The 15,768-nt window shown below is 44.1% G+C and overlaps 1 protein-coding gene and 1 long non-coding RNA gene across 4 annotated transcripts in view; one reads left to right on the forward strand and one right to left on the reverse strand.

Moving 5' to 3' along the window:
- Nucleotides 1-14,181, forward strand: part of LOC118696220 (uncharacterized) — a 27,263-nt gene extending 13,082 nt beyond the window's left edge. For 2 of the 3 annotated variants that reach the window (XR_008508831.1, XR_008508830.1), the window contains 5 exons: nt 790-953; nt 4,359-4,561; nt 7,880-7,989; nt 8,247-13,426; nt 13,457-14,181. This is a non-coding gene — a long non-coding RNA (uncharacterized LOC118696220). Of the gene's footprint in view, nt 1-789; nt 954-4,358; nt 4,562-7,879; nt 7,990-8,246 lie in introns of all 3 variants that reach the window. The other variant, XR_004981629.2, reaches the window with a different exon arrangement.
- Nucleotides 4,560-15,768, reverse strand: part of SLC16A4 (solute carrier family 16 member 4) — a 24,486-nt gene continuing 13,277 nt past the window's right edge. The window contains exons 8-10 of the mRNA XM_054517264.1: nt 14,149-14,360; nt 11,756-11,849; nt 4,560-4,992 (exon numbers count right to left, since the gene is read on the reverse strand). Of these exons, the coding sequence (XP_054373239.1) occupies nt 4,850-4,992; nt 11,756-11,849; nt 14,149-14,360 (449 nt within the window). The 3' untranslated portion in view covers nt 4,560-4,849. The remainder of the gene's footprint in view (nt 4,993-11,755; nt 11,850-14,148; nt 14,361-15,768) is intronic.

Consider the following 15,768-nt stretch of genomic DNA (forward strand, 5'->3'; position numbering starts at 1 on the left):
TAAGAGAAATGTAAGGAAAATTAAGGGAATGTAAGGGAAATTTAAGGAAATGTAAGGGGAATGTTAAGGGAGATTAAGGAAATGTAAGGGGAATGTTAAGGGAGATTAAGGAAATGTAAGGGGAAATTAAGGGAGATTAAGGAATGTAAGGGAAATTAAGGGGAATGTAAGGGAAATGTAAGGAAAATTAAGTGAAATGTAAGAAATGTAAGGAAAATTAAGGGAATGTAAGGGAAATTAAGGGAATGTAAGGGAAATTAAGGGAGTGTAAGGGGAAAATTTACAGGAATAATTTCCCCATGGAAAGGGTGCTCAGGCCTAGGCAGGTTTGGAGTGCCCATCCCTGGAGGTGCCCAGGGAATGCCTGGAGGTGGCACTCAGTGCTCTGGGCTGGGGACAAGGTGGGGACCAGGCACAGCTGGGACTCGAGGAGGGCTTTTCCAACCTTAAAAATGCTGGGATTCTGTGAAGGGAGCAGGGACAAAAGGGATTTTCTACTCCGCCTCGGATTGCAGCTTTTAACCTCATTTGTGTCCCAGCCACCCCTGCTCTTGCATTTCCCCACACATGAGCACTTGTGGTGGTCTGCACTGTGCAAAATCAGCTTTAGGAAGTGATTTATTTGCACCATGGCTTCAGTGGGATGGAAAAAACCTTCCTGGGGCAGGTGTTCCCATCTGCACTGCTGCTTTCTCCCATGCACGTGTTATATCCTGCAGTAAATAAATGCATTTGGTTTTCAGAGCTGCCAGGGGAACTGAACCATCTGTTCTGTGCTTGCCTTCCCAGCCCCAGGTGTGAGCAGAGAAGTGTTTGACCACCAGCCTGAGCTGCTCAGTGGAAAAAACAAAGGTTTGAAGACTCTTCACCCCCTTCCCAGCCCACTGGCAGGATGGTGCAGGAGTTTCTCATTGTGGGCATTGGTTTCCTCAACAGTTTTGGATAGACAAGAGGTAATGTGGCTGGAGAGAGGTGCTTTAATAATCAATGATTAATAATAATCCTGTGCAGGATTATTCTGGGGGCAAATAAAGGCTGGTGGTGCCCATCCATGGGCTGGGATGTGGGAAATGGGAGCTCCTGAGCTGTTTGCTCCTCTGGAGAAGGAAAGAGGGGAGGACAAACACTCAAATTTTGCTAAACGAGGGTAAGGAATTGGTGACATTGTGGGGGACAAGAACTCCAATTTTGCTAAACGAGGGTAAGGAATTGGTGACATTGGTCTGATGGAGAGAGGGCAGGACTCTCCTTAGGATCCTGCAGGTTTGGAGGGGAACTTTATTGGAGCAGATGGGAAAGTCACAGCCTTGGTTTTCAGTAGATTATGTTTTTTATCAAGGGCAGAGCCTGACCACAGAGTGTGGGGCAGGGAGAAGTTTATTTTGTGTACTTTGAAATGCCTAAATCCATGTTCTAGCTGCTGTATCCTGCCTTTCAGTGAGGCAGAATACAGAACAGGGAAGGGAAACCTGCAGCTGGTAGCCAGGACACTTAGGGGTGTAAAATATATAAATTATAAATAAAAATACATAAATAATATGTTTATGATTTAGAAATAAATCCATAAATATAGAAAATATATTTATAAATATATGTTTATATACTATAAAATATATATTTATAAATATATATTTATATACTATAAAATAGAAATAATATGTATAAATTAATTAATTCTATATCAAATATATAAAAAGTCTGTAAAATTATATAAAATAGAAATAATATGTATAAATAAATTAAATAATTCTATATCAAATATATAAAAATCTATAAAATTATATAAAATATAAGTAATATGTATAAATTAATAAAATAATTCTATATAAAATATATAAAAATATATAAAAATTATATAAGATTTAAGTAATATGTATAGATAAATTAAATAATTCTATATTAATATATAAACATTTATATGGAATTATATAAAAGATAAACAATATGTATAGATAAATAAAATATTTATATATTGAAGTATTTTCAATTATATGAAATAATATAAAATTTAAATAATTTATATGAATGAATTAAAATAATGTATAAATAATATAAAATAATTCCAGTGGGTGTGGGTGGGGTGGGAGGTGTGGACACCACATCCTGCTGAGTTGTTTCTTGGTGGCAGAAGAGGTGAAAATACCACAGGGCTTGTGTTGAAAGGAGGAAGGTGTTGAGCAGAGGCTTCATTTAGAGGCATAGGGAGAGAGCAGAGCAGAAAAGGTGTTGGAATTGTGTAGAGTGGGAGCAGCAGGTGAGGAGCTGCTGGGGTGGCTCTTTCCATCCCCACAGAGCTTTGGTCCCACTCTGTTAAAAGCCAAAAGCAGAGCTGCTCTTAGGGAGATACAGAAAAAACCTAAAATCCTGAAATGCCTTTCAGAAAGAAATGCTAAAATCCTAAAGCTTTAGGATTGGCAAACCTCCCACGTGGTTCCTGTTACAGCAGCAAAGCTGCTGGTAATGTTTGAGTTGGTGAGAGTGAGGAACTTTGTTGTTTCACGAGGTGAAAACTCAATTTTTTTAAATGAAAGCTTCATCCCTGCTGCAGAAGGGCTTGGCTGAGACCTCAGTGCAGGATTGGCCGAGTTTGGTTCATCCCCCTGCAACTCCCAGTGCCTTAAACACCTCAGAAATAATCATTTTATCCAGAAATCCTGGTGCCTTGGAAAATGCCCCTTGGGGATCCTCACTGATATTCTCTGCCCCATCCCAACCCCAGAGTGGTGGGTGCTGAGGTTTCAGGTGTAAATTGATGATGGTTCCAGTGGAAAGGACAATTCCCAAAGCATTTGCTGCCTGCAGATTCCTGGGAGAAGCTGTCAAACAGCATATGAAAAATGAACTGGTTTGTAGCACTGATATTCCCCATTCCCTGGAATTTTCCCCTCATTTAAGCAGTTTTTTGGCACTGTGTAATTGTGTAACTGCTGCATTTGGTCCATCATCTATTGAGGAATTTTCTTACCTGTGACAGTGTTGGAGCTCCTTGAAACTGTTACAGCATTCCGTAGCTTTTTATTAAGTATAGACCACCTCATTTTGGGCTTGAAATAATCTGTTTCACATTTAAAGGAGTGTTTCTATAGGGGAAACAACTCTCTTGCTGGGGATGAGGAATAAAAGGGGTAAGGAAAAAAATAGGATAATTAAATCTCCTTAATGATTAAAAGGTGGTGGTAATAATAATAATAATAATAATAATAATAATAATAATAATAATAATAATAATAATAATAATAATAATAATGTTTATTATTAATACTTATTATTAATAATAAATCATATCATAATCTCATTAATAATAAAAAAAGGAAAGGTAAAGAGAAGGATAATGCCATTGGCTGGAATGAATATCCCAGGTTGACATAATAATTTCAAATACTCAACTTTTTACCATCATAATTTCAAATACCAATTTTTTTACTGTAATAATTTCAAATACCAATATTTTTACCATCATAATTTCAAATACCAAATTTTTTACTGTAATAATTTCAAATACCAGTATTTTTACCATCATAATTTCAAATACCAATTTTTTTACTGTAATAATTTCAAATACCAATATTTTTACCATCATAATTTCAAATACCAAACTTTTTACTATAATAAATTCAAATAGCAAATTTTTTACCATCATAATTTCAAATACCAATATTTTTACCATCATAATTTCAAATACCAAATTTTTTACTATAATAATTTTAAATACCAAATTTCAAAAAATTGCACCTTCACTACTGGAAATAAAGTCCAGGCTGCTGTTTTGTGTCTTATCCATCCAAATTAAATCTGTGGGATGGTGGTTGAATCCAGGCTCAGCACTGGAGCTGCCTCTGGAATGGAATCCCTGGGAGGCTGTGGTGGTGTTCACAGGGTCCCAGGATGAGGGAAGAGATGAGAATCTTGACTCCATGTTTCAGAAGGCTGATTTATTATTTTATGATATATATTATATTAAATGAAAATTATCTTCTAAAACGATACTAAAGAATAGAAGAAAGGATTTCATCAGAAGGCTTGAAGGGAATAGAAAGGAATGAAATGATAATAAAATCTTGTGACTGACCAGAAAGTCTGAGACAGCTGGGCTGTGATTGGCCATTAATTAAAAACAACCCCATGAGACCAATCCCAGATGCACCTGTTGCATTCCACAGCAGCAGATAATGATTGTTTTTCTTTTCCTCTGAGGCTTCTCAGGAGAAAAGATCCTAATGAAAGGGTTTTTCATAAGATATGTCGGTGACAGGAGTCTCTGGAGAGTTGGGAAGCTGGGGAGGGGTGGGTTTGGTCTCTGCCTTTGCTGTGTCGTGGTTCTGGCTTTAATTAAAATTAAAAACTGCTTTTGCCTCCAGGTCCTGTGTGCTGTGGCAATACCCGTGCCTGGGATGTGGAATGGCCCCAGTGCAGCATCCTCCCCCCAGAGAGAGAGGAGCTCCTGGAGGATCCTCATGGAAGGATCACCTTGCACCTCCCTGTCCCTGCTCTCACCCCTCCCCAGGGCCAGTGAACAGAATGAGCTGAAATCTCTGGCACTGGGAGCTGCTCATCCCACGAGGTGAGTGAGTCAGGACAGAGCTGAGGATTAAATCTGAGGGGCAGGAAAACCCAGCTCAGGAGCTGAGGCACCACCATGAGCTGCATTTTCCCCATGCACTTCACACTGTGCATTTCTCAGCTGGCTTTAATCAGCACAAATATCCAGCTGTCCAAACTGAATCTGACATCCAAAAATTCCAGTTATTTTGGAATATTCTGGTATTTTCAGTGTTGCTGCTGTTGATCCTTCCCAGTTCAGGCAATGGCTTTCCCACGTAGATATGATCAAAGCCCAGCCTTTAAAACTTCAGTTTTTGTTCAAATTGGCTTTTTTTAGCTTCCATTTTTGGGCTGCAGGCTCGAAGAAGAAGGAGATGGGTGAGATGAGAGCACAGGCTCCAGCAAAGAGGAAGGAGCAGGCGTAGGTCTGGGTGTAGTCATAGAGCCACCCTGCAGGAGAGAAGGTTGTTATTAAAGCTGGGGGATTTTTCTCAGTGAAAAAAATAATTCAGGGAGGTGGGTGGGAGGCAAAGGATGTGTGTTCTCATCTAAGAATTGCTCAGATATTTCCCTTATTTCCCTTAAATTATTTTAACTCTTCCTGGGCAGCATTTCCTGTAAGGAAATGACATGCAGGTCATTTTGCCCAGAACCAACTTTGATCCCTGTAGTGGACATGGTGTTTAATTTAATGTGAATTTAATCCCTGATTTTTTTTTTTTTTTTTTTCCTGTTTAAGTAAGTGGGCCAAAAGTGGCTGATGGAAGATTCTCTTGGACTGAAGGGATCACTTGCACATGTTGGTATTTGCAACATCTGGGCTGCAAACCCTCTGTTCTCCAGCCTTGTCTTCTTGTGAGCAGACCCAGTTTCATGTCCTTTGTCTAACAGGAGACACCCCAGGCCAGGAGCTGGAAGTGAACTTGATAAAAGTAGCTCTGGGAGGACTTAAAAGGAAAAGCTGAATTCCATTGAGCCTCAGGAATGTCTGGAGGATTCAGGTCACCTTTTAAAGTGACCTCCAAGTGTTGGGTTTGGTCCTGGCAAATCATCTGGGCTCTGGGCAGTCCTTTGAAAGGTGGAGAGTTCCTCTCTTTGAATCTAAAATCTGCAAAGTGCTGGGAGATGCTGCTGCTGCACATAAAAACCCTAATTCAGTCCCAAATGTGGTGTGGGGTGTGGGGGTGTGGGGCAGCAGCTGAGCCAGATCTGCTGCTGGTGTGAAATGCAATTCCTCTGGAGACATCCATGGAATCCAGACATCCATGGGCTTCCCTGAGTCACACAAACAGCAGATCTGGCCCAGAACTGAGCTTCTTAAACCCAGGAAGGGACAGGATACAGACCCTGGGTTCCACAAACAGCAGATCTGGCCCAGAATTGAGCTTCTTAAACCCAGGAGGGGACAGGATACAGACCCTGGGTTCCACAAACAGCAGATCTGGCCCAGAACTGAGCTTCTTAAACCCAGGAGGGGACAGGATACAGACCCTGGGTTCCACAAACAGCAGATCTGACCCAGAATTGGGCTCCTCAAACCCAGGAAGGGACAGGATACAGACCCTGAGTCACACAAACAGCAGATCTGGCCCAGAATTGGGCTCCTCAAACCCAGGAGGGGACAGGATACAGACCCTGAGTCACACAAACAGCAGATCTGACCCAAACCTGGGCTCCTCAAACCCAGGAGGGGACAGGATACAGACCCTGAGGTGCTGGGCTCGGAGCCATGGGAAGGGAGGGTGCCAGTGAGGTTTGGGATCTGTGCTGGAGCAGAGGCACTGCCATTCCAGCTGTGGATTTCCACAGAAGGTTTTATACAGCACAGCACAGCTGCTTTTGCCCAGTTTCAGTTTCTCTTGGCTCACTGCTGTCTCAGGGGGAGTCCCTGTGTTTGCTCCTCAGGGATGGCCTGGGAGCCACGTGCTGGAGGAGCTGCAGCTGGAGAGGAGGATCCATGCCCTGCTGGGATCTGCACCATGGTGGGATCCATGCCCTGCTGGGATCCATGCCCTGCTGGGATCCATCCCATAGTGGGATCCATCCTGTGATGGGGTCCATCCCTGCTGTGATCCATCCCATAGTGGGATGCATCCCATGGTGGGATCCATCCTGTGGTGGGATCCATCCTGTGGTGGGATCCATCCTGTGGTGGGATCCATCCTGTGGTGGGATCCATCCTATGGTGGGATCCATGCCCTGCTGGCATCCATGCCCTGGTGGGATCCATCCTGTGGTGGGATCCATCCCTGCTGTGATCCATCCCATCCTGGGATCCATCCCATGTTGGAATCCATCCCATGGTGGGATCTGTACCATGGTGGGATCCATCCCATGGTGGGATCCATCCCATGGTGGGATCCACCCCTTGGTGGAATCCACCCCCTCCTGGGATCCATCCCCCCATGGGATCCATCCCCTCCTGGATCCATCCCCTCCTGGGATCCATGCCCTGGTGCTGCACTGGGGGCCTCTCCCCTGACCCTGGGGTTCATTCCCAGGGCTGGGATCTGTTTCTGCTGCCTGGAAGTCTCTGGGATTTGGAAAGATATGCTGATGTAGTTATTTGTGAGAGGAACAGGACAGAGTGCTCCAGTTGAGCTCTGATTTATTGCAATTCTTAAATTATCCTTCAGGATATTTCTTAATTTTATTTTATTTTATTTATTTTCCTGGGGGTTTGTTGGTGCTGAATGGGATTTAGGTGCAGTGGGATTTACCAGCATTGCCTCACTGGCAGCACAGCCACCAACTTCCATCACAGCCCAACCCTCTGAAGCAACTCCAGTCTCTGTGCCCCCAATTCATTTCCAAAACAAAACAATAATCACTCCTGCTGCTGAAAGCTGAACTAGGAGCTTGTGGTGTTCAAACCCCAGCAAAGCAGCAGTTTTGTGAGGAATGCTGGTAAATCCCAGCAATGTAATCCAAACTAAACATTCCCAGCACTGCTGCTGCTGCTACCAGCTGGGTCTGGCTGTTTAAATTGTGCTGCTGATCTTTAATCAGAATTTTTATTTCTTCTTGATGCCCTGAGGAGCAAAATTCAGTGGGAAGGTGAAGGTAAAATTTAGCAAATATCTAAATACATGTGGCAGCAGAGCTTTTGATGACTCCATCCTCTCCCTTTTCACCACCCAAATTTCTTGGGACTGGAGTTTGTCCTCTGGGGACTGGAATCTTTTCTAGAATTTGCTTTACATGCTTTGGTTCAGCCCTTTTGCATTTTGAGTCAGTGATTTGTACTGCTTGTGGTAATAAACTGTGCCCTTCTCTCCTCAGCTTGCTCCTGGCTGCCAAAATAATGTTTATTCTGCTTTGGGCTGGGCTTTTTCAGCATCCAGAGGTGCCAGTGGATGGGGAACTCTGAAGGAGACTCCAAACTTTCCCTTTGGGTCCTGCCAGCTGCCCCTGGATTTCAGGGCTTTCAGCTGAACAGATTTGCAGGTAAGTCACCTTTTCCTTGCATTAGGCTTTGGTCTAATATGCAAATTAGGCAGTTTTAACCTTTGCAGTTCTCATTATCCATCATCATTATTTCTACTGTGTAAAAGCATTTGAGTTTGATGAAATTGTAATTCTAAACTCAAGGGTTTTGGGAGGTGAAAGCACCAAATCCAAGGGTCTCAGAGTATTTAAATCCTGCATTCTGCAAGGAGCAGATGGTTTTGGACACTTCATCAGGAGTTTTTTTTCTCACTCAGTTTTCACACTTAAAACTGCATTGCAAGAGAAAATTGCAGAATTCTATCTTGGATCCCAAGCCTGGATCCTGAGCTCTGGATTGTTTCAGGTAAGTCACCTTTTCCTTGCATTAGGCTTTGGTCTAATATGTAAATTAGGCAGTTTTAACCTTTGCAGTTCTCATTATCCATCATCATTATTTCCACTGCATAAAAACACTTGAGTTTGATGAAATTGTAATTCTAAACTCAAAGATTTTGGGAGGTGAGAACACCAAATCTCAGGGTTTTACAGAGTATTTAAATCCTGCATTCTGCAAGGAGCAGATGGTTTTGGACACTTCATCAGGAGTTTTTGGTCTCACTCAGTTTTCACACTTTAAACTGCATTGCAAGAGAAAAATGCAGAATTTATCTTGGATCCCTGAGCTCTGGATTGTTTCCATCTTGCTCTGCCTGTAATGAGATGGATCAGGAATTGTTTTGCTTCTTGGCTTTATTTGGCCTTTATTTATCCCACCTGCCCTAAGCCTGATTTCTGTGGCAAGCTTTTTGCAGGAAACCTGCTTTACAAACCCACTGCAGAAAACAAAAATCTTCCCATTAGTGCAGAAATATTGCAGCTGGATGGAAATTGAACTCTTTTAACTGCAATGTGAATGTGGAGAAGTGACAGCCAGGGTGTTTAGCCCCTGCTGTGTTGCTGTGGCAGGGGATTCAGGGGAACTGAGGGATGTTTTGTGCTCAGTGCACACCTTGTACAGCAGCAGGGATCTGCAATCCAGGCTCTGCATCACCCTGGCACTGGGAAGCTCCTGGTCCATGAAATCTTTTGGCTGCTTGAAATTGCATCCACAGATAGAGCAGAACCAGCCCAGGGATATTGATTGGGAATATTAATTGCTGGTGGAACAGCAGCATTGCTGAAACTTTGCATGGAGCTGGAATTTACAGAACCCTTGGCAGCTTTGGGCTGGGTGCCTCTGCAGGCTGGGAGCAGTGATTTGGAGGGCAGGGAACAAAAAATGATGGTTTGGGTTGGAAGGAGCCCTAAAGCTGCTCCCATTCCCCCCCTGCCATGGACAGGGACACCTTCACTACCCCAGATTGCTCCAACCTGGCCTTGGGCACTGCCAGGGATCCAGGGGGAGCCACAGATAACTGAGGGATGTTTTGTGCTCAGTGCACACCTTGTACAGCAGCAGGGATCTGCAGTCCAGGCTCTGCATCACCCTGGCACTGGGAAGCTCCTGGTCCATGAAATTTTTGGCTGCTTGAAATTGCATCCACAGATAGAGCAGAAGCAGGGATATTGATTGGGAATGTAAATTTTTATAGACAGAACAGCAGCATTGCTGAAACTTTGCATGGAGCTGGAATTTACAGCTTTGAGCTGGGTGCCTCTGCAGGCTGGGGGCAGTGATTTGGAGGCCAGGGAACAAAAAATGATGGTTTGGGTTGGAAGGAACCCTAAAGCTACTTCTGTCATTCCACCCCTGCCATGGCAGGGACACCTTCCACTGTCCCAGGCTGCTCCAAGCCCTGTCCAAGCTGGCCTTGGGCACTGCCAGGGATCCAGGGGCAGCCACAGGGGACTGAGGGATTGTTTTGTGCTCAGTGCACACCTTGTACAGCAGCAGGGATCTGCAATCCTGGCACTGGGAAGCTCCTGGTCCATGAAATCTTTTGGCTCCTTGAAATTGCATCCACAGATAGAGCAGAACCAGGGATATTGATGGGGAATATTAATTTTTTCCTGTGCATGGAGCTGGAATTTACAGAACCCTTGGCAGCTTCCAGCCAGGCACCTCTGCAGGCTGGGGGCAGCTGATTTGGAGGGCAGGAAACAAAAAATGATGGTTTGGGTTGGAAGGAACCCTAAAGCTGCTTCTGTCATTCCACCCCTGCCATGGCAGGGACACCTTCCACTGTCCCAGGCTGCTCCAAGCCCTGTCCAAGCTGGCCTTGGGCACTGCCAGGGATCCAGGGGCAGCCACAGGGGACTGAGGGATTGTTTTGTGCTCAGTGCACACCTTGTACAGCAGCAGGGATCTGCAATCCTGGCACTGGGAAGCTCCTGGTCCATGAAATCTTTTGGCTCCTTGAAATTGCATCCACAGATAGAGCAGAACCAGCCCAGGGATATTGATTGGGAATATTAATTTTTTCCTGTGCATGGAGCTGGAATTTACAGAACCCTTGGCAGCTTCCAGCCAGGCACCTCTGCAGGCTGGGGGCAGCTGATTTGGAGGGCAGGGAACAAAAAATGATGGTTTGGGTTGGAAAGGACCCTAAAGCTGCTCCCAATCCAGCCCCTGCCATGGACAGGGACACTTCCACTGTCCCAGGCTGCCCCAAACCCCATCCAAGCTGGCCTTGGGCACTGCCAGGGATCCACAGGTGCTCTGGGCACCCTGTGCCAGGGCCTGCCCATGCTCACAGGGGAGAATTCCTTCCCAATATCCCACCTAACCCTTCCCTCTGGCAGTGGGAAGGCATTCCCTGTGTCCTGTCACTGTTATATTTTATGAAAAATCCTTTTGCCAGGACATTTAATAAAATATGACAGTGACATTGTCCCTTTTCCCTTGTCCCCAGTCCCTCTCCAGCTCTCCTGGAGCCCCTTCAGGCTCTGAGCCTTCTCCTCTCCAGGTGAGCACCCCCAGCTCTCCCAGCCTGGCTCCAGAGGGGCTCCAGCCCTTGGAGCATCTCCAAGGGCTCCTCTGGACCCTCTCCAGCAGCTCCAAGTCCTCCTGATGTTCCCCAGGCTTGCAGCAGCTCTGGGGTCTCACCTGAGCAGGGCAGAGGGGCACAGTCCCCCCTTCCCCTGCTGCCCAGGCTGGGGCCTTGGTCCAGGAGCTTGTTGGGCTGCAGGGAAGGAAAAGCTTTGTCCTGGCCAAGCTGTTTGGATGAGAACAAGTCCCCTGCTCCTTAGCACAGGCTGGACACTCATTTCTAAGCACTTGAAATCTCCCAAATCCTCCCAGCTGCCTTGGTTTCCTGGCAGAGGGAGAAGAGCAAATGCTTTTCATGCTCCTTATCTCTGGGCCCAGAGCTCTGGTGGCTGAGCTGTGTAATCTCTGTCAAAACAAGAGATTACTGAGGCTTCTCCTGATGTTTCAGTGCCTCTGCCTGGTGGGAATCTTGCTGAGTCTGTCCTTTCTTCCCCTCCAGTCCAAGTTCAGTGTTATTTTAACACCACTGGGAGTAAAATCCATGGAAATGTGCTTGTTACCCTGCTGTGCTCAGGGCTGAACTCCGCACATGGGGCTTCACTGCATTTTCCAGATATTCCAGGCAGCATTTTCTAAATACTCCAGGCAGCATTTTCCAAGCTGCTGGTTGGATTTTGCAAATTCCCAAGCAAAATGTTGCCTGTCTATAAAAATACATTTCTGAAATAGGATTTTTTTTTTTTTCCTCTCTCTGTTTGAACAGAAACAGATGGATCCCTGTAGGAGAGTGAACCAGCAGCATGGTTTATCCCTGGGTTTCTGGGGTGGCTGTGGGTTGTATAAAACATCACTCACCTGCTAGGGGGGGTCCTCCCATGGCTGCTATCCCTGCAAAGAAAGCAGAAAACCCCAGGTAGCTGTGGAGCTTCTCCACACCCACCAGATCCACCTGTTTGGAAACAAAAATAGATAATTAGTGATTGGCTTCATAGGAATGCATATGCACAAGAGATTAATTGATTTTTTTTTTTTTAAGCACAAGAGATGACTTAATTCTCTTTTTCTGGGGAATTTCCTCTCCAGCTGCAGCTTTGGAAGGACTTTGCCCCTGTAGGGCTGATCCAGCCTGGAACCAGTTTGTGTCCCTAAGGCAGCTGTGGGAATGACTGGGATGGGAGAGGCTTCTCTGCCTTCAGCTGCCCAGCCCTGGAGGAAGGAGTTTGAAACTCTAAATGCCTTCAGAGAGAAATGCCAAATTATAATGGTGCCAGATTATAATCAGAGAATCCTGGGTATCCAGAGATATCCTGGGAGACTGGTTTGGGTTGGATGGGACCTCAAAGCTCATCCCTTTCACCCCTGCCATGGCAGGGACACCTTCACTGTCCCAGGCTGCTCCAAGCCCTGTCCAGCCTGGCCTTGGGCACTGCCAGGGATCCAGGGGCAGCCCCAGCTGCTCTGGGAATTCCATCCCAGCCCCTCCCCACCCTCCCAGGGAACAATTCCTAATTCCCAAATCCCATCCATGCCTGCCCTCTGGCAGTGGAAGCCATTCCCCTTTTTCCTCTCCCTCCATCCCTTGTCCCCAGTCCCTCTCCAGCTTTCCTGGATCCCCTTTAGCTCTGGAAGAGGCTCCAAGGGGATTTCCTGGATCCCTTTTGGGCACTGGAAGGGGCTCTAAGGAATCTCCTGGATCCCCTCTAGGGTCTGGAAGAGGCTCAGAGCTCTCCCTAGAGCCCCTTTAGGCTCTGGAAGGGGCTCTAAGGGGATTTCCTGGATCCCCTTTAGCTCTGGAAGGGGCTCCAAGGGGATTTCCTGGATCCCATTTAGCTCTGGAAGGGGCTGTAAGGAATCTCCTGGATCCCTTTAGCTCTGGAAAGGGCTCTGAGCTCTCCCTGGAGCCCCTTTTAGCTCTGGCAGGGGCTCTGAGGGAATCTCCTGGATCCTTTTTGGGCACTGGAAGGGGCTCTGAGCTCTTCCTGGAGCCCCTTTAGGCTCTGGAAGGAGCTCTGAGGGAATCTCCTGGATCCTTTTTGGGCACTGAAAGGGGCTCCAAGGGGATCTCCTGAAACACCTTTAGCTCTGCCAGGGGCTGTAAGGGATCTCCTGGATCCCTTTAGCTCTGGCAGGGGCTCTGAGCTCTCCCTGGAGCCTTCTCCTCTCCAGGCTGAGCACTCCCAGCTCTCCAGGCTGGCTCCAGCCCTGGGAGCATCCCCGTGGTGTCCAGCAGGACCCTGCTGCAGGTCTGGGTGTCCCAGCTGATTCTGGGATGGTTCTGCGTGTCCCAGGTGACTTTGGGATGATTCTGGGTGTCCCAGGATGGTTTTGGGATGGTTCTGGGTGTCCCAGCTGATTCTGGGATGGTTTTGGGTGTCCCAGGTGACTTTGGGATGATTCTGGGTGTCCCAGCTGATTCTGGGATGGTTCTGGGTGTCCCAGGTGACTTTGGGATGGTTCTGTTTCTGGGTGTCCCTCTCAGGTGATTCTGGGATGGTTCTGGTTCTGGGATGTTTCTGGGTATCCCAGGTTATTCTGGGATGGTTCTGGGTATCCCAGGTTATTCTGGGATGGTTCTGGGTGTCCCAGGTTGGTTTTGGGGTGGTTCTGGGTGTCCCAGGATGATTTTGGGATAGTTCTGGGTGTCCCAGCTGATTCTGGGATGATTCTGGGTGTCCCAGGTGATTCTGGGATGGTTCTGGGTGTCCCAGATGACTCTGGGATGGTTCTGGGTGTCCCAGATGGCTCTGATTCTGGGAGGGTTCTGGTTCTGGAATGATTCTGGTTGTCCCAGGTGATTTTGGGATAGTTCTGGGTGTCCCAGGTGATTCTGGGATGGTTCTGGGTGTCCCAGGTGATTCTGGGATGGTTCTGGGTGTCCCTCTCAGGTGATTCTGGGATGGTTCTGGTTCTGGAATGATTCTGATTGTCCCAGGTGATTTTGGGATGGTTCTGGTTGTCCCAGCTGGCTCTGGGATGGTTCTGGGTGTCCCAGCTGGTTCTGGGATGGTTCTGGGTGTCCCAGATGGCTCTGGGATGGTTCTGGGTGTCCCAGATGGCTCTGGGATGGTTCTGGGTGTCCCACATGGCTCTGGGTTGGTTCTGGGTGTCCCAGCTGGCTCTGGGATGGTTCTGGGTGTCCCAGGTGATTTTGGGATGGTTCTGGGTGTCCCAGCTGGCTCTGGGATGGTTCTGGGTGATTTTGGGACAGGAGCAGGACCCCCAGCCCTGTTGGGCCCCTCAGGACTCACCAGCACGGGCAGCACCAGGGCCATGAAGCCTCCACAGAAGGTGGCCAGGGACACGGTGTAGGCCAGCAGCAGGTGGAAGGTGGTGGCCAGCGGCCCCAGCAGGTTGGTGGCCCCGCTCAGGAGCAGGTAGGTGACATGGAAATGGTACCTCTTGGTCCAGTTGTGGTCGGCCAGCCAGCCTGAGAGCAGCTGGCTCAGCATCTCTGTGATGCCTGGGGGAACAGCAGCGCTCAGAGACTGCACTTTGTGTCACCTTTAAGTGCTATTCTTTCTAGATTTTTTAGAAATGATTTATAAATTATATAAATTATGATTTCTAGATATTTCTAGAAATTATCTTTATAAATTATTATTATTTTATAAATTATTTTTTATACATTCTTAGTAGAAATTTAAATTATTTCTAAAATTATTATTTTATAAATGATTATGATCAATTATTTTTATAAATTATTAGATCTTTTTATAAATGATTTATAAATTATATAAATTATGATTTCTAGATATTTCTAGAAATTATATTTATCTTTATAAATTATTATTATTTTATAAATTATTTTTATCAATTCTTAGTAGAAATTTAAATTATTTCTAAAATTATTATTTTAGAGATGATTTATAAATGATTATTATAAATTATTTTTATAAATTATTAGATATTTTTAGAAATGATTTATAAATTATATAAATTATGATTTCTAGATATTTCTAGAAATTATATTTTAAAATTATTATTATTTTATAAATGATTTTTTATCAATTCCTAGTAGAAATTTAAATTATTTATAAAATTATTATTTTATAAATGATTTATAAGTGATTATTATTAATTATTTTTATAAGTTACTAGATTTTTTAGAAATTATTTTTATAAATGATTATTTTTATAAATTATTATAAATTTCATATACATTTATGAGATATCATAAATTTAGCTGGATTTTATAGTATTTTATATGATTATATTTATTATTTGTAGTATATGTAATATATTAAGATTTGACTTTGTGCAGTATTGAAATTCTGTTATTTTTAGGTATTTTTATATGTTATTGCTTCATATAAATTCATTAGATATTATAAATTTAGCTGTATTTTATAAGATTATTTTTATTATTTGTAGTATATGTAATATACTGAGACTTTGTGCAATATTGAAATTCTGTTATTTCTAGGTATTTTTACATATATTACTTCATATAACTTTGTTAGATATTATACATTTAGCTGTATTTTATAGTACTTTATATTATTATTTTTATTATTCGTAGTATATGCATTAAACTGATACTTCGTGTAATATTGAAATTCTGTTAATTCTATATATTTATATATATTACTTAATATAAGTATATTAGGATAATAAGGATATTATGAATTTGGCTATATTTTATATTATTTTATAAGATTATTTTTATTACTTGTAGTATATGTAATATATTAAGATTTGACTTTGTGCAATCTTGAAATTCTGTTATTTCTAGATATTTTTATATATTATTACTTCATACACATTTATTAGATATAAATTTAGCTGGATTTCATAGTATTTTGTATTATTTTTAAATTATTTAGCGTATATGTAATATATTGAGACTTGACTTTGTGTAATATTTAAAT

This window comes from Molothrus ater, chromosome 25 (assembly GCF_012460135.2).
Source record: "Molothrus ater isolate BHLD 08-10-18 breed brown headed cowbird chromosome 25, BPBGC_Mater_1.1, whole genome shotgun sequence".
Lineage (NCBI taxonomy): Eukaryota > Metazoa > Chordata > Aves > Passeriformes > Icteridae > Molothrus > Molothrus ater.